Source organism: Dermacentor variabilis, unplaced genomic scaffold (genome assembly GCF_050947875.1).
Source record: "Dermacentor variabilis isolate Ectoservices unplaced genomic scaffold, ASM5094787v1 scaffold_14, whole genome shotgun sequence".
In the NCBI taxonomy this organism is placed as follows: Eukaryota; Metazoa; Arthropoda; class Arachnida; order Ixodida; family Ixodidae; genus Dermacentor; species Dermacentor variabilis.
In genome coordinates this window covers 12138205-12156006 of record NW_027460302.1, presented here as the reverse complement: position 1 = coordinate 12156006, position 17802 = coordinate 12138205, and the positions used below count along the sequence as shown (strand labels likewise).

The 17802-nt window shown below is 46.3% G+C and overlaps 1 protein-coding gene across 1 annotated transcript in view; it reads left to right on the top strand.

The window, feature by feature from the left end:
• LOC142567742 (chymotrypsinogen B-like) overlaps positions 1-17802 on the top strand; it is a 171915-nt gene that overhangs the window by 73459 nt on the left and 80654 nt on the right. The window contains exon 6 of the mRNA XM_075677923.1: positions 14135-14234. Coding sequence (XP_075534038.1) covers positions 14135-14234 — 100 coding nt within the window. The remainder of the gene's footprint in view (positions 1-14134; positions 14235-17802) is intronic.

The following is a 17802-nucleotide window of genomic DNA, read 5'->3' as shown; positions in this document are numbered from 1 at the left end:
ACAAGGTCAGCCACGTTTTAAAAGGCATCGCGGACGACGCGTTTAACCTGCTTGCTTGAACGTAACAACGGTCAATGAGATCATTAACGAATGTCGCCACTTTCAAGACGCGAAGAGTCGCCGCATAGTTCAACAGTTTATGCGGCTACCCAATACCGCAGCTTCATCGACGTGCGAAGACATTTGTCCACCGCGTGCGCCCACCTCCTGCGAGAACGTCGTACGTATCGTTCGGCGAGAAATCGAAGCAGCGTCTCCTGCCACGCCAGTGACGCAGAGCTTTGACGATTCCAGGCCGCTTGTGTCTCTAATTCAGTCGGTAATTCGCCAAGAACTGGACAATGTGGGTCTTCCGTCCTTCTGCTCCGCTAGCCGTCCTGACTTTGCTTCGTCTGCTGCCTCTGCCCCTGTTCACCTGAGCCAATACGGTCCATATCCGGGCTATCACAACCCGGCCGAATGGCGCACACATGACGATAGACCCATCTGCTTTTACTGTGGACGTGTGGGACACATCTCTCGCCACTGTCGAAGTTCCTGGCCAGCCCACTCTCGACCAAGCTTTCCCGCCTACCGCCGCTCCCCACTGAATCCTCGCCCTCCATCACTCTCCACCGAGGTTGACGACGTACTTGACAACGCTCGAGCCACCGTGACCAGCCGCTCGCCATCACCACATAGTCGCCGCTCCCGTTCGCCCCAGCATCGTAGTGCATCGTAGCATCTAAGTGCCGCCACTTCAGCGGTAAGTTTGTGTTGCCCTTCCAACATTTCTTTCAGAAGTTCTGCTGTCTGTGGGCCAGGGTTTAATTCTACGTCCCCGCAAAGAAGAAGCTCGCACACACAATACACATTGTACGCTATGATAATGCACTGTTGTGGGCATAGCACGACCAATATACTGTGGCTATCACTTCTAAGCGTATTAAAACATGAACTAACCTGCGCGATACAGAAGAAAGGCTTAGACATCATGCCGAAGCTCGGTCTCTGCCATGCCCACTGAGCTCACAGAGCTGCAGCTGTTCTTTTATAGTCAAGCATGATGACGTCACTTGATCCCAAGGTGGCGCTGAGCCCCATACGTCGCAGATGATTTCCTCGAAAACGAGGTACTGCGTCGCTGTTCCCGCTGTCAACGAGCAAGATTCATCCGGCGGTATCTTGAAATGGCCAGACAGTTGATGAAGCGGCGTTGACGCGCTCCGGCTAAGCTCACCAGAAAAGCCTGCGCGATACAGAAGAAAGGCTTAGACATCATGCCGAAACTCGGTCTGCCATGCCCCTTGCGAAACGGCAAGTATAGCATCACGTGTTCTCGACTATAGTTCATGCTATCGGCCGTGTCGTAGCTTCGGCGACGCAGTACAGCTGGCTGTTGACGCTTGGCAGTCGTCTGACGGTTGCACTCGACCATGTACACAGCCAGGGTAACTACCTCCAGCTCTTGAGCTTGTTCTTCATAATGTTCCACTGGACTTTTATGCCAAACGTCTATGCTAGCGGCTCCGATCTGCTCTTCGTCCAGTTTTTCCTTGGTATTTCGTGTTCGGTGGCGCTCTTCCGCCAACTGGATGTTCACGTAGATTACCTCACTGTTCTTCGAACACAACTCTTGATTGAGCAGAAACCAAGCCGCTCCCTGTGCAGACATATCGATGGCGTTTAGCATCTGGACGCCCAAATTTCGCATAATAATAATAATAATATTTGGGGTTTTACGTGCCAAAACCACTTTCTGATTATGAGGCACACCGTAGTGGAGGACTCCGGAAATTTTGACCACCTGGGGTTCTTTAACGTGCACCTAAATCTAAGTACACGGGTATTTTCGCATTTCGCCCCCATCGAAATGCGGCCGCCGTGGCCGGGATTCGATCCCGCGACCTCGTGCTCAGCAGCCCAACACCATAGCCACTGAGCAACCACGGCGGGTCAAATTTCGCATAGTTTCCTCATATGTAACCCGGGCTTCGGGGCTTTCGTCAACTGTGGCCTTGATGACCGGGCTTAAATGAGAATCCCCTCTGTTAGCCTTATTTAAGTACTCAACGACGTACATAGCACAGGCGCAAACGTCCAGAATCCCCTGAAGGTCCATATTAGATTGCAGCACAGAGGGCATCCGAGGGTTAAACGGTTTCACCTTGGTTTTGTCAACGTCTCGCTTTAGCAGGAGAGTCGGTCTAAGCAGGCCGGCCCGAACCACTTCCAGGTATTCGTCGTAGGAAAGGACCCCGTGGTCTTTCAGCATTTCGTTCAGGTTCTGGTAGGTGGTAGCGTCCAATTTTTCATGCATGGCTTCGTGCTTGGACTTTAGGAACTTGTACCGGCGCAAGGCCTGCTCGTCAATTTCATCTGAAACCAGCAAAGCAGTAAGCACTTTAATCTCGAGTGTGGGACAGAATGGGGCGTGGAACCCGCATGTAGTCCGGTTACCCTTGTAGCAAGTGTGAATAAGTTGGTGTTCCTGAGACCTAGGCCTGGCGATAACCTAGCGGTCTACCGAGAGTAGATGCGTAGCCACCGCCACGCTTCTAGGCATATAGTGATTCTCGACCTCATTGGGAGAGTCGTTTAGCCAGAGCAAGATGTGAGCGTGAGCGCTTCCCCTATGCTGGAACTCAAACGTATGGAAACTGTGCAAGACAAAGTAAGGCTTAAAGGGGCTAATACTGTGGTTACGCCGATTCGACATGATTACTCTAACCATATGGTTAGAGTAATCACGCTATACGACACACGCGGCCGATATACGACACACATGGCCGGGTCCTCGTCAACCAACGTTGCGGCATAGTGGCTAGTCATCTCGCCTTCGTCAACGTCTGTCTCCGAAGGTCTAATCCTCAGTTCCTTGAGTAGGTCAAGCAGTTTGGGCCAATTAGTCTGGCCAATGGGCCAAGACAGTCGGTTTACATAATGTCTAATCATAGCAAAGAGCTCGTTCTTGCGCAAGCGCCAGCACTGCATTGTATTTGGGATTCTGTTCATGAGTACCAAATCTTTCTCCACGATTTGGCGCACGGTTTTCGGATTCTCGACGTCAGCCCTCGTCAACTGTTTCCTCTCGTTTTTGTTCCTGTAGATAACGTTCAAGTGGTTACACACGCGGTACCGCATCATTTTCATCGCCATATACAACACGTGAAGAGGCAGAGCTCCCAGCCTATCTCGCCGAAGAATTTCGCCAGAGGCCATGGAAACACTGTAGGCTTAGCCTCGGGCAGAATGTTACACGCGTGACCGATATATATCTGCGAGAACGAGAGTTCCTCGGCATGCGAGTTGTACAGGATGCTAAGCAGTTTCTTTCCCTCGCCAGGCGCAATGGTCAACGCATAGTCCTCGTCCTAAGCCAGTGTATGTTGGTCCAACGTTAAGGCAACCGTAGCCTGCATGGAATCGTCCAAGTAGGGGCACGGTTCAACCTCGTCCGGTTGAGCGGCTTCCGCACAAATCTCGCCGATTCTGGCAACGTCTATGTTATAGTGATGGTACAGCGGAGACTCGCGTAGCACTTCAACCCAAGGAGCCAGCACGTCGCGGGATACGACGTTAGACAGGTACGTAGTTTTAGAAAACTTCTGGCGTTTAATGTTCACCAGCCCTGTCCTTCTCCAGACTTTGGGGACGTTGCGCGATCATCTCGTCCATGTCAACCGGCACGGCAACTATGGGTCCCTTGATCCCAAACTGACCGTTACGCCAATTCGTCAGACGACGGATTTGGACAAATGGAATCCGTGGCGAGATCAACCGTTCGGCAACGTCGTTCAGAACCGGCAATCCGACCGTAATCGATGTATACTTGTAGCCACTGCTAACGCTGTTTAGTGGAACTTTAGCCTTGTTTAAACAGGTTCGACACATGCGACAAACTTCGCCGAACGTACAGTCTCGGCATCCCATTCGGGAAACGGTTATTGCAGTTGCGGACGCACATTCGGCCAGCCTAATCCTCTGGTGGGTCGCGCGTCTCACCCGCTCGTCATCACTCGTTGAACCCGTTCAACTGTCCATTGCAGATTATGATGAGGCATCCATTTCGGCTCGTCTTCGGCGACGTTCAGCAGCATCCTTGCGACGTTTAACGAGACGGGCATTGCGTTCACTCAGGGTCCCGAAATTAAGCGTCATACCCCCCCTCCCTCCACCTCTCCGCCCGTGCCACCTAACAGTCCCAAAGCGCCGCCAAGTCATCTTGAGAGTTGACGGTTATTCGGCGGTCAACATTTTGCTGCCTTTTTTACTCCTTTTGGTCTGCGGTAGCTATCGGCATCTCCTGGGGTGTGAAAGCCAGTTTTCTCATAGATTCGGCGCCCGCGCGAATAACTCGAAATGCGTTCTGCTGTCACCATCTATTGCAACAGTCACGCGCATCGCTGTTGCTTCGTTACTTCTACCTTTTTCGCTTAGGCTGATCCAGGGACCAGGACAGGGATTCGGTTCGTAGTCAGCTGATCTGTATGAAGCTGAGAACGACAGAAATCTGAGCTAGTTGGTAAGGATTCATTATGCAAAAAAGTGTTGGGGAATAGGGGAAGCGCTCCTGTGCCTTGTCTGCACGCCTCACCTCTTTTTGATCTGTATGCTCGTGGAACGCGCTGCTGCCAGAGAAAAGGTCAGTTACGTTTAACGTTTTCTTTTGCTTCGTTATTTTCGCGAATGACGGCTCGCCGTGACGCTGCCGCATCCGCGGAACCATATACCCGCGAAATGGGTTAGATATGGTGGAAAAGAAATCATACGAAATAGCGTCCATCATCAAACCCTGCAATAACCGGTAAACTCAGAAGCAATATGACTATCGATGAAGAAATTGCGGTCACTGACCAAGTCAACGTGAAAATAACACAGACGTTTCGGGACCCGTACGGGTTCCTTGATCACACTACAAGCAGGCAAGAGCAGCGAGTCGTTTTTATGCCAAAATGTGACGTAGGGAACGGGTGTAGTTGGCAGGAAGATTTCCATCAGTCCTGTTGATACTGTTGTCAGTAGTTTGAATAAAGATTCTAGCAAGAGTCGCGTCATCGAATTCTTTTCCTTAGCTACGATAGCAGCGTTTTCCCAATCTATGCGATGACTGCGATTATTGGCGTGTTCGGCAAGGGCGTTCGACGGTTTTTTCTTGTTGGAGACGTCCCTTTGGTGCTCTTTTAACTTCTCGTGAATTTGCCGGTTTCACCGATGTAACTGCAGCTGCAGTCTGCGCATGGTACTTTGTAAATGATACCGGGGTAATTATTGCTTTCAAGCCGATTCTTTACGTTAACAAGCTGATTTCTCAGCTTGTTGGATGGCATGTGTGCCATTCTAAGATCGTATCTTGAGAATACGTCGCTAAGAGCTTCGCTGACGCCAGTCACATATGGGACGCCAGCGCCTTTCGTGAACGACTTGCCTTGGGACAGCTTTGAATGGAGGACACAGGCTTCCATTTTGTTAAACTCCTTGGGGTACCCGTTCCTGGATAATTCGTGACGAATAGTCTTCAGTTCCCCGGCCCCCGGCCCTCAGTCCCCAGCAGCTGCGAAGCAACTGACCACGGCGGCGGTCAGACCAGCAATATACCGCACCTGCAATATACGGATTACCGAAAGTTCACAAGCCAGGTGTTTCACTACGGCCTATTGTAGACATCACAAAGTCACCGCTGCACCGGTTATCAGGTTACCTACACCAAGCGCTGGGCCCGCTCGCCGGCAAGACGGCGACGCACATTTCGAATTCTGCAGCCTTCGTGGAGAAAGTGCGCGACATTTTCCAGGATGAAGACGACATTATGGTGTCATTTGACGCGAAGTCGCTATTCACTTCTTATATATTTTCACTTCTTATTCTTCACTTCTTACTATATATATATATATATATATATATATATATATATATATATATATATATATATATATATATATATCAAATCCGGCAACGTTGATGCCTTCAGGTAGCGTGCTTGGGTTTATTGACCAGTCGCCTTCACCCAAAAAGATCACGTCCTCGTGATGCCTGCGGCAAAATGGACATTCCACATCCGTTGCCAAGGTCTGTGAGTGGTGGCGCTGACTAACACTCCCAGGGATCTACTAGGACACATAAATGCCCAAGAAAGTGGATGGGAAAACGGTGCCGCGGTAGCTCAATTGGTAGAGCATCGCACGCGATATGCGAAGGTTGTGGGTTCGGTTCCTACCTGCGGCAAGTAGTTTTTTCATCCACATTAATTTCCATTAATTTATCGTTTCTTTATTTCATTGATTCAGCCCAAGTAATTTCCCCTATGTCGTCCTTGGTGTCAGTGTTGGTTGACTTCTTATGATATGAGTAATAGAAATCGGGCCCCTCGGTTAACCCCCTTCCTGCTCGTTTATATATATATATATATATATATATATATATGCGCTCCAAACAGGCGGGACGTCAAAGCAGGGCCAGTGCAGAACTTTTTGAAAGAATTTTATCCGAAAGGCACTGCGTGGAGCTAGTGGCACAAGCCTCCGCCAGCAAGAGGTATTAAGCGTGTTACGAGCGAAGGTGTTGGCCATTCAGAGAGCACCCTTCAATTCTTCATCGATGCTCCCTCCGCATCACGTGCCCTGCGTTTCCTGTAATGCTGCGCCCAATGTGTGTCACTCGATTTTATCGATAACGTGCGCTTGCAGCGCGCGTTTCGTTTTGTGTATTATTGCCCTCAGGGGCTTGAGTGACTTGCGGAAAGCCGAGATTCATCGCTTAACCTTACAGCTAAGTGGCGCGCATGTATAACGTATATGGTCGAGCACGGTGCCCTAACGCAGAGGCAGCGCTAAAATTTGGCCATACCACAGTGAAGTGGCAACAATAGAACGTAACATTGCTTCTTCTAGATGCCGTTTTTCACAGCTTATCGAGGCGCAAACGTGTCTCCTGTTTCAGCATGCAGGATAACTGCGCGTTTTTAAACGGACACTTAACAGAAACACTGAATCAGTTTTGACTGATAAAGTATTCTGTTAAACCTCTATTTTCGATAATTTCGCCGTAATAGGTTGATTAATACGGTGTGGAGTTTGGTCATAGAAGGCATGCGCGTTGTAGCAAATACATTTAATACCTAATTCCAATCCGTTTTCACGCGCTCGCCAACCTCGAGTGCGCCCGTGGCGGATGGGCGGAGTTGTGAGTCGGGCATATTAATCTTGCTCTTGCAAATAGACACCAAGAATGCGCCGGGGCCCGATTATATACCGAATGTATTTTTGAAACGATGCGCGTGGCAGCTGTCTCCCTTTCTTGCAGATTATATTTTCCGAATCGCTGAGTACAGCCTCTCTTCACAAGCATTGGCTATGTGCCAAAGTAATCCCCATTCATAAAGAAGGCAATAAATTACACGTGGAAACATATAGACCAACATCACTAACAAGTTGCTGCTGTAAATTAATGGAACACATAGCAAAGCCGTCATGACATACCTAGAAGAAAATAACGTATTATATCCTAAGCCACACGGTTTTAGAAAAGGCTTGTCAACTATAACGCAATTATTAGAGATAACACATGACTTCGCATCAATATTTAACTCCAACTTCCAAGCTGATGCTTTTTTATTGATTTTTCGAAGGCTTATGATCGCGTCGTGCGCTGTAAACTAATCGAGAAATAAAGTCTGTCAGAATTGAACACAATATGGCAGAATGAATAAAAGCCCATCTGTCAAACTGAACTCAGTATCTCACCATAAATAATTATGACTCGGACCAACTCGAAGTTTATTCAGGAGTACCACAGGGGTCCGTATTGGGACCATTATTATTTCTCATAAACGTTAGTGACATCGCTTGTTGTGCAGAAACATTGCGGCCCTTCGCCGATGACTCGGTAATTTATACATGCGTGCAAAGAGTCGATGACCAGCTTGGACTAAAGAATACACTGAGCAATATAGCCCGCCGGTGTGACATGTGGTGAATGGAAATTATTCTTACGAATTCTTACAGTATATGACCATAACTCAGAGAAAGGCGATCTTTAGGTTCAAGTATACATTAATGGGTAACGGTTTAATAGAAACTGATGCAGTAAAATATTCAGGCATAACCTTTACAAGTGCGGTAAAATGGAATACCCATATCGATAATACATGTACGAAGGCCTTCCGAACACTCGGTTTCTTGCAAAGAACATTAACTGCAGCACAATCCTATGTTAAACTAACAGCATATAAAACTTTAGTAAGGCCGATTCTTGAGTACGGCAGCACAGTGTGGAACCCGTACCAGAAAGGTCTCTCACAGAAATGAGAAAGTATTCAAAGTAAATCGTTGCGAATTATATACTGGTGAAGATGAAGTATTCTCGACACAAAAGCGTTAGTGCTCTTAGAAACCAAGCAGCACTTACGCGGCTTACCTACCCTTGTTTGTCGGCGACGTGTGGCTGTCATGAAGTTTCTTTTTGTGCTATGTAATGACAATAGTAATATAAATAAGCGAGATTACTTGGAGCCACCACACCGAAACTCCAATAGAACCGGTCATAATAAACACATCAGGCAGTATCCGACACACGTTTAGATATTCATATATCTAAACTCTAAACGACACACGTTTACACACACACGAATATCTAAACGACACACGTTTAGATATTCATATTTCCCATGGGCAATCGAAATCTGGAATGCGTTGCCAAAGGAAATTATAGAAGCAGATTCTGTGGATGGCTTTGTCGCAAAATTGGAGCCATATTTTGGTTGCTCATGAAAGTATTTGAGCGCGTAGTTTAAAGATAATCAGTTGGTTGAATGATTGGTCACCAGTGCACGTGTGATTATATACGGCCTTACGATTTCAAATGTAAATATTGCAATGTGCTGAATCATCATAATATTAATAATAATAATCATCAGCTTGGTTACGCCCACTGCACGGCAAAGGCCTCTCCCATACTTCTCCAACAACCCCGGTCATGTACTAATTGTGGCCATGTCGTCCCTGCAAACTTCTTGATCTCATCCGCCCACCTAACTTTCTGCGGCCCCCTGCTACGCTTCCCTTCCCTTGGAATCCAGTCCGTAACCCTTAATGACCATCGGTTATCTCCCCTCATCATTACACGTCCTGCCCATGCCCATTTCTTTTTCTTGATGTCAAGTAAGATATCATTAACTCACATTTGTTCCCTCACCCAATTGCTCTTTTCTTATCCCTTAACGTTACACCTATCATTCTTCTTTCCATAGCTTGTTGCGTCGTCCTCAATTTAAGTAGAACCCTTTTCGTAAGCCTCCAGGTTTCTGCCCCATAGGTGAGTACAGGTAAGACACTGCTATCATACGCATTTCTATTGAGGGATAATGGCGACCTGCTGTGCATGATCTGATAATGCCTGCCAAACGCACCTCATCCCATTCTTATTCTTCTGATTATTTCCGTCTCATGATCTGGATCCGCCGTCACTACCTGTCCTAAGTAGACGTATTCCCTTACCACTTCCAGTGTCTCACTACCTATCGTAAACTGCTGTTCTCTTCCGAGACTGTTAAACATTACTCTTGTTTTCTGCAGACTACTTTTTAGACCCACTCTTCTGCTTTGCCTCTCCAGGTCAGTGAGCTTGCATTGCAATTGATCTCCTGAGTTACTAAGCAAGGCACTATCATCAGCGAATCGCAAGTTGCTAAGGTATTCTCCATCAACTTTTATCCCCAATTCTTCCCACTCTGGGGTCTCTGAATACCACCTGTAAACATGCTGTGGGTAGCATTCGAGAGATCGTATCTCCCTGCCTGACGCCTTTCTTTATTGGGATTTTGTTGCTTCCTTTAAGGAGGACTACGGTGGCTGTGGAGCCGCTATAGATGTCTTTCAGTATTTTTACATACGCTCGTCTACGCCCTGATTTCGTAATGCCTCCATGAGTGCTGAGGTTTCGACAGAATCAAACGCTCTCTCATAATCAATGAAAGCTATATGTAAGGGTTGGTTATATTCCGCACATTTCTCTATCAGCTGATTGATAGTGTGAATATGGTGTGTTGTTGAGTAGCCTTTACGGAATCCTGCCTGGTCCTTGGCTTGACAGAAGTCTAAGGTGTTCCTGATTCTATTTACGATTACCTTAGTAAATAGTTTGTAGGCAACTGACAGTAAGCTGATCGGTCTATACTTTTTCATGTCTTTGGCGTCCCCTTTCTTATGGATTAGGATTATGCTAGCGTTCTTCCAAGATTCCGGTACGCTCGAGGTCATGAGGCATTGCGTATACATGGCGGCCAGTTTCTCTAGAACAATGTGCCCACCATCCTTCAACAAATCTGCTTTTGCCTGATTCTCCCCAGCTGCCTTCCCCTTTGGCATAGCTCCCAAGGCTTTCTTTACTTCTTCTGGCGTTACCTTTGGGATTTTAAATTCCTCTAGACTATTCTCTCTTCCGTTATCGTCGTGGGTGCTACTGGTACTGTATAAATCTCTATAGAACTCCTCAGTCACTTGAACTATCTCATCCATATTAGTAATGATATTGCCGGCTTTGTCTCTTAACACATATATCTGATTCTTGCCAATTCCTAGTTTCTTCTTCACTGCTTTTAGGCTTCCTCCGTTCCTGAGAGCATGTTCAATTCTATCCATATTAAACTTCCTTATGTCAGCTGTCTTACGCTTGTTGAATAACTTCGAAAGTTCTGCCAGTTCTATTCTAGTTGTAGGGTTAGAGGCTTTCATACATCGGCGTTTCTTGATCGGATCTTTCGTCTCCTGCGATAGCTTACTGGTATCCTGTCTAACGGAGTTACCACCGACTTCTGTTGCACACTCCTTACTGATGCCCACAAGATTGTCGCTCATTGCTTCAACGCTAAGGTCCTCTTCCTGAGTTAAAGCCGAATAGCTGTTGTGTAGCTTGATCTGGAATTCCTCTGTTTTCCCTCTTACCGCTAACTCATTGATCGGCTTCTTATGTACCAGTTTCTTCCGTTACCTCCTCAGGTCTAGGCTAATTCGTGTTCTTTCCATCCTATGCTCACTGCAGCGCACCTTGCTGAGCGCGTCCATATCTTGTATGATGCCAGGGTTATCGCAGAGTATGAGGTCTATTTCATTTCTAGTCTCGCCGTTCGGGCTCCTCCACGTCCACTTTCGGCTATCCCGCTTGCGGAAGAAGGTATTCATTATCCGCATATTATTATGTTCCGCAAACTCTACTAATAACTCTCCCCTGCTATTCCTAGAGCCTATGCCATATTCCCCCACTGCCTTGTCTCCAGCCTGCTTCTTGCCTACCTTGGCATTGAAGTCACCCATTAGTATAGTGTATTTAGTTTTCACTCTACCCATCGCCGATTCCACGTCTTCATAGAAGCTTTCGACTTCCTGGTCATCATAACTGGATGTAGGGGCGTAGACGTGTAGAACCTTCATTTTGTACATTTTATTAGATTTCACAAGACCTGCCACCCTCTCGTTAATGATGTGTAATTCCTGTATGTTACCAGCTATATTCTTATTAATCAGGAATCTGACTCCTAGTTATCGTCTCTCCGCTAAGCCCCGGTAGCACAGGACGTGTCCACTTTTTAGTACTGTATATGCTTGTTTTGGCCTCCTAACATAAAAATTGTTACAGCGCAAACACATGCAACCACAAAGTCTGAAGGAAGGGACACAGGCGCTGTGTCCCGTCCTTCATACTTTGTGGTTGCATGTGTTTGCGCTGTAACAATTTTTATGTCAAGTATGCACCAACTCGCCCAGAAAGAAGTTTTAATGGCCTCCTAACTTCACTGAGCCCTATTATAACTCCGATCTGATTATGAGGCACGCCGTAGTGGCAGACTCCGGATTAATTTTGTCCAGCTGGGGTAATTTAACCTCAGTATACTGTAGTAATGGGCGACTTCATTGCAAAAGTGGGGAAAAGGCAAGCTGGTGAACAAGCAATTGGCAACTACAGCGTCGATTCAGCGTAGAATTCGCAGAAAGGAATAAGCTTCGAATAATGAACACCTTTTTCAGGAAGCGCAGCAACAACAAGTGGACCTGGAAAAGCCCTAATGGTGAAACAAGAAATGAACTTGACTTCATACTTTCTGCTGATCCCAGCATAGTGCAGGATGTATAATTGATAATTAGGGTAAAGTGCAGTGATCCTTAGTGAAGGCTAGGATTCACCTCAATTTGAAGACAGAAAGAGTAAAATTGGTCAAGAAGAAACAGGCCAACCTAGATGCAGTAAAAGTAAAAGCAGACAAATTCAGGTTGGTACTTGCAAACAAATATGCAGTCTTAAAACAGAAAGATGAAGACGACATAGAGGTAATGAATGAAACCGTAACCAGGCTCACTTCAGAGGCGTCACTTGAAGTGGGAGACAAGACACCAAGGCAACCAGTAGGCAAGGTCTCCCAAGTAGCAAAGGACCTATTAGAGAAATGACAAAGAATGAAAGTGTCCAACTCAAGATATAAGATAGAATTCGCAGTAATGTCAGAAGTGATTAACAAAGCGACAAGTGATATCCGAAATTTTAACGTGAGGAAGGCTGAATAAGCCGTAAAAAATGGACGCAACCTAAAATCACTGAGAACGTAACTTGGCATAGGGCAAACCAAGACGTATGCACTGGAAGATAAGCTGGGTAATATCATCAGCAATCTCGAAGGTATAATAAAAGCAGCGGAATAATTCTATGCTGACCTGTACAGAAACCAGAGGATTCGGGAGTACTCTATTCGAAACAATAACGAACCGTTTATAGAAACATCCCCTATAACTAGAGATGAGGTCAGAGGGGCCTTGCAAAGCATGAAACGGGGAAAATTGGCAGGAGAGGATGGAATAACAGTCGATTTAATCAAAGATGGAGGAGACGTAATCCTAGGAAAACTGGCGGTTCTCTATACGAGGTGTATCGACTGCAAGGCTCCCAGAAAACCAGAAGAATGCAAACATTATACTAATCCACAAAAAGGGAGGCGTTAAAGAATATAAAAATTATAGGCCCATTGACTTACTCCCAGTATGATATAAAATATTTACCGAAATAATCTCCAACAGAATAAGGGCAGCACTGGACTTTAGACAATCAAGGGAACAGGCTGGCTTCAACAAGGGATACTCTACAATGGATCACATCCATGTCATTAATCAGGTTATCGAGAAATCCGTAGAGTACAATACGACTCTCTATACGGCTTTGATAAATTACGAAAAGACATTTGATTCAGTAGAGACGCCAGCAGCCATAGATGGATTACGTAATCAAGGAGTACAAAACGCTTACGTAAATACATTGGAAGATATCTACAGAGGTTCTACAGCTACCTTAATTCTACACAAGAAAAGCAAGAAGATACCTATAAAGAAAGGGGTTAGACCGGGAGACAATTTCTCCAATGCTATTCACTGCGTGCTTAGAAGTATTGAAGTGATTAAACTGGGAAGGCTTAGGAGTAAAGATCGATGGCGAATATCTCGGCAACTTTTGCAGGGAGAGTTCTTTGTCCTGCAGTGGACATAACTATATGATGATGATGATGATGATGACCCAACTGTTATGTGGAGGCCATTTCTAGACCCTTTTATTGAAGTGTGCATTGTAGCCATCAGGTAAATATATTTAATCATTCCACACTCTTGGGTAAAAAGTAGTTAGATTTAGGTAAATATGTAACCGTTGATTGTGGGCCGCCATTTCCCCTTGAAACTGTGTTAATGATAAGCAGAAGATTGCCATTACCAGGGGGAGACAGTGTGTTCTCTAGTGCCACCAAGGCTGATGCCATGGGGGTCAGGGGGGTGCTTATTGACAAAACTGATTATCCAGTGGCGGTCAAAGTGATTCCGATGATGAAAAAGCGCCTGCGGCAGGAGAAAAGGCCATAAAAAGCCGCAGCGCGGATGTGTGAGGAGGAAATTCATGAGATTTTCAAGCCAGCGTTCGTTTTGCTGCCGTCTCATGTTTTTTTAGTATTTATTTTTCTTCTTGCCCTAATTCCGCCAAGAATGCTAAACAAACCAAGGTAATTGTTCATTCGCCACGTGTCCCCAGTCGCAACATATCTGGCTAGAGAGAGTTGGAGGTTTTTGCACTGAGGATTGCATAACCATTCGCATATGCCAATTGTGTTTTACAAACATTTGTCTTGCAGTCGCACCGCGGATGACGTCATTGTTATTCTTGGAGCGCACAGTCTTCTAGACATCGGCGATGTCACCACACGCAAAGCTGACACGCTACTAGCGCACTCTGTAAGTACGACGCGCGCGTCTTGCTTATGCGATAGCATTACAGGCACATTTCACCCATTTTGGAAGTAAACAATTAAATTAAATTCTGGGGTCTTAAGGGCCAAATCCACGATCTCATTATGAGGCACACCGTAGTTGGGGACTCCGGATTAATTTTGACTACCTGGGGTTCTTTAACCTGCACCTAAGTACACGGGCGTTCTTGCATTTCGCCACCATCGAAACGCGGCCGCCGGGATTCGATCGCGCGTGCTCGCGCTCAGTAGCAGCTGAGCAGCGTAGCCACCAACCTACCACGGCGGGTGCCGTGTACTCGAACTATCCCCCGACAGAAGCTGCGGGCCCACGAGAGGCCTAGGCGGGTGCACGCGCTCGGCGACGAGGCGCCCGGCGTGCGACCGTGGCCTCGGTTCGATCCCGCCACACACTTCTTGAGGCTGGCGAGATCCGCCTTGGAGGAAGGAAAACTGGACGTGCGTTGAGCGCACGCGGTTGCATCACAGCGGGCATGATATTGCGGGTTTATATATATGTATATATATGAAAGAGAAGTATAGAAACGTCACTTTGACAAGGGAGTGTGTGCAAGGTCGCCCGTGACGCATGCAGGCCATGGTGTCGAGACGACACGGCTGCTTCGAAGGTTATGGGTTTTACTTCTGGTCTAGATTTTCTTTGTTTGTCAATATTGGCAATTGCTCGTTGCACTCGTATTAGAAGCGATGTGCAGCGACGTCACTGCAAGTTTCCCAGACTCTCGAAGCACGGGAAGAAGCCGCAGGCGTGCATCACCTCTTAGAGGGCATACGTAAGGGACAGCCGCTGCTGACAGCAAAACCTTAAGCACTGGTGTTTTGTTAACTATGGCTCCTATAACGTAAAACTATTCCAAACTTTTCTATTCCAATTCTGCAATCAGCCCTCTGCGATTAGTGAAAACTTTTTTGGAATACCCCCACCTGTCTTTCACGCGACGTCACGAACACCGCGATACCTCGCCTTCGGATATGGCGTGTATACACTGATTATGCATGATTTGACGGAACAAAAGAAAAATTGTTATTTATGATTCAACGCCTGAAACCTCTTCCGTCTGTGCGTGCGTACTTACGATTCGCTTATGAATAATGTTCAAGCAGCGTTACCTGTGGTGATATTAGGTAACTGCTGGTGAGCGTGGACCGTGCCTTATCTTTATATTCGTTGCGTGTTAATTTTTCGCTCTTAACATGCTCAGTTGCCCTCCACATGAAATTACGGACGGCTCTCCGTATTTAAAAAACAGAGCTCACGTCCGTTTTTTTAGGTAGAATTCCGCCGTTTTTCATGAAACTGAACGGTCTACGTAATTTTTACGGCAGGTTTCACCGTAAAATTACGGAAATTTTTTACAGTGTATCGTTTTCTGCCAAACCACGCGATAAGCACGCGCATGCTGCTCTTGGAAGTGCGCGCGCGTACTTTTCTGCCAACATCACCTGGTAAGCACCTGCATGCTGCTTCTGGCTCCGCGCGCATATCATCATCATCGTCATCATCATCATCATCAGCCTGATTACGCCCACTGCAGGGCAAAGGCCTCTCCCATACTTATCCAACTACCCCGGTCATGTACTAGTTGTGGAAATGTTGTCCTTGAAACTTCTTAATCTCATCCGCCCACCTAACTTTCTGCCACCCCCTGCTACGCTTCCCTTCGCTTGGAATCCATTCCGTAACTCTTAATGACCATCGGTTATCTTCCCTCCTCATTACGTGTCCTGCCCATGCATATTTCTTTTCTTGATTTCCACTAAGATATTGACTCGCGTTTGCTCCCTCGGCCAATCTGCTCTTTTCTTATCCCTTAACATTACACCTATCATTCTGCTTTCCATAGCTCGTTGTGTCGTCCTCAGTTTAAGTAGAACCCTTTTCGTAAGCGTCCAGGTTTCTGCCCCGTAGGTGAGCACTGGTAAGACACGGCTGGTTATAATCTTTCCTATTGAGGGATAATGGCAACCTGCTCTTCATGATCTGAGAATGCCTGCCAAACGCACCCCAGCCCATTTTTACTCTTCTGATTATTTCAATCTCATGATACGGATCCGCAGTCACTACCTGTCCTAAGTAAATGTATTCCCTTACCACTTCCAGTGCCTCACTACCTATCGTAAACTGCTGTTCTCTTCCGAGACTGTTAAACATTACTCTAGTTTTCTGCAGATTACTTTTAGACCCACTCTTCTGCTTTGCCTCTCCAGGTCAGTGAGCATGCATTGCAATTGGTCTCCTGAGTTACTAAGCAAGGCAATATCATCAGCGAATCGCAAGTTACTAAGGTATTCTCCATAAACTTTTATCCCCAATTCTTCCCACTCTGGGGTCTCTGAATACCACCTGTAAACATGCTGTAAGTAGCATTGGAGAGATCGTATCTCCCTGTCTGACGCCTTTCTTTATTGGGATTTTGTTGCTTCCTTTAAGGAGGACTACGGTGGCTGTGGAGCCGCTATAGATATCTTTCAGTATTATTAGATACAGCTCGTCTACACCCTGATGTTGTAATGCCTCCATGACTGCTGAGGTTTCGATAGAATGAAACGCTTTCTCATAATCAATGAAAGCTATATATAAGGGTTGGTTATATTCCGCACATTTCTCTATCACCTGATTGATAGTGTGAATATGGTGTGTTGTTGAGTAGCCTTTACGGAATCCTGCCTGGTCCTTGGCTTGACAGAAGTCTAAGGTGTTCCTGATTCTATTTGCGATTACCTTAGTAAATACTTTGTAGGCAACGGACAGTAAGCTGATCGGTTTATAATTTTTCAAGTCTTTGGCGTCCGCTTTCTTATGGATTAGATTATTTTAGCGTTCTTCCAAGATTCCTGTACGCAAGAAGTCATGAGGCATTGCGTATACAGGGTGGCCAGTTTCTCTAGAACAATCTGCCCACCATCCTTCAAGAAATCTGCTGTTACCTGATGCTCCCCAGCTGCCTTCCCCCTTTGCATAGCTCCCAAGGCTTTCTTTACTTCTTCCGGCATTACCTGTTGGATTTCGCATTCCTCTACACTAGTCTCTTTTCCATTATCGTCATGGGTGCCACTGGTACTGTATAAATCTCTATACGTATAGGTACATGGTACTGCATAAATTCAACTCCCTCATCCATATTAGTAATGATATTGCCGGCTTTGTCTCTTAGCGCATACGTCTGATTCTTGCCAATTCCCAGTTTCTTCTTCACTGCTTTTAGGCTTCCACCGTTCCTGAGAGCATGTTCAATTCTATCCATATTAAACTTCCTTATGTCAGCTGTCTTACGCTTGTTGATTAACTTCGAAAGTTGTGCCAGTTCTATTCTAGCTATAGGGTTAGAGGCTTTCATATATTGGCGTTTCTTGGTCACATCTTTCGCCTCCTGCGATAGCTTACTGGTATCCTGTCTAACGGAGTTACCACCAACTTCTGTTGCACAATCCTTAATGATATCCACAAGATCGTCGTTCATTGCTTCAACACTAAGGTCCTCTTCTTGAGTTACGCCGAATACCTGTTCTGTAGCTTGATCTGAAATTCCTCT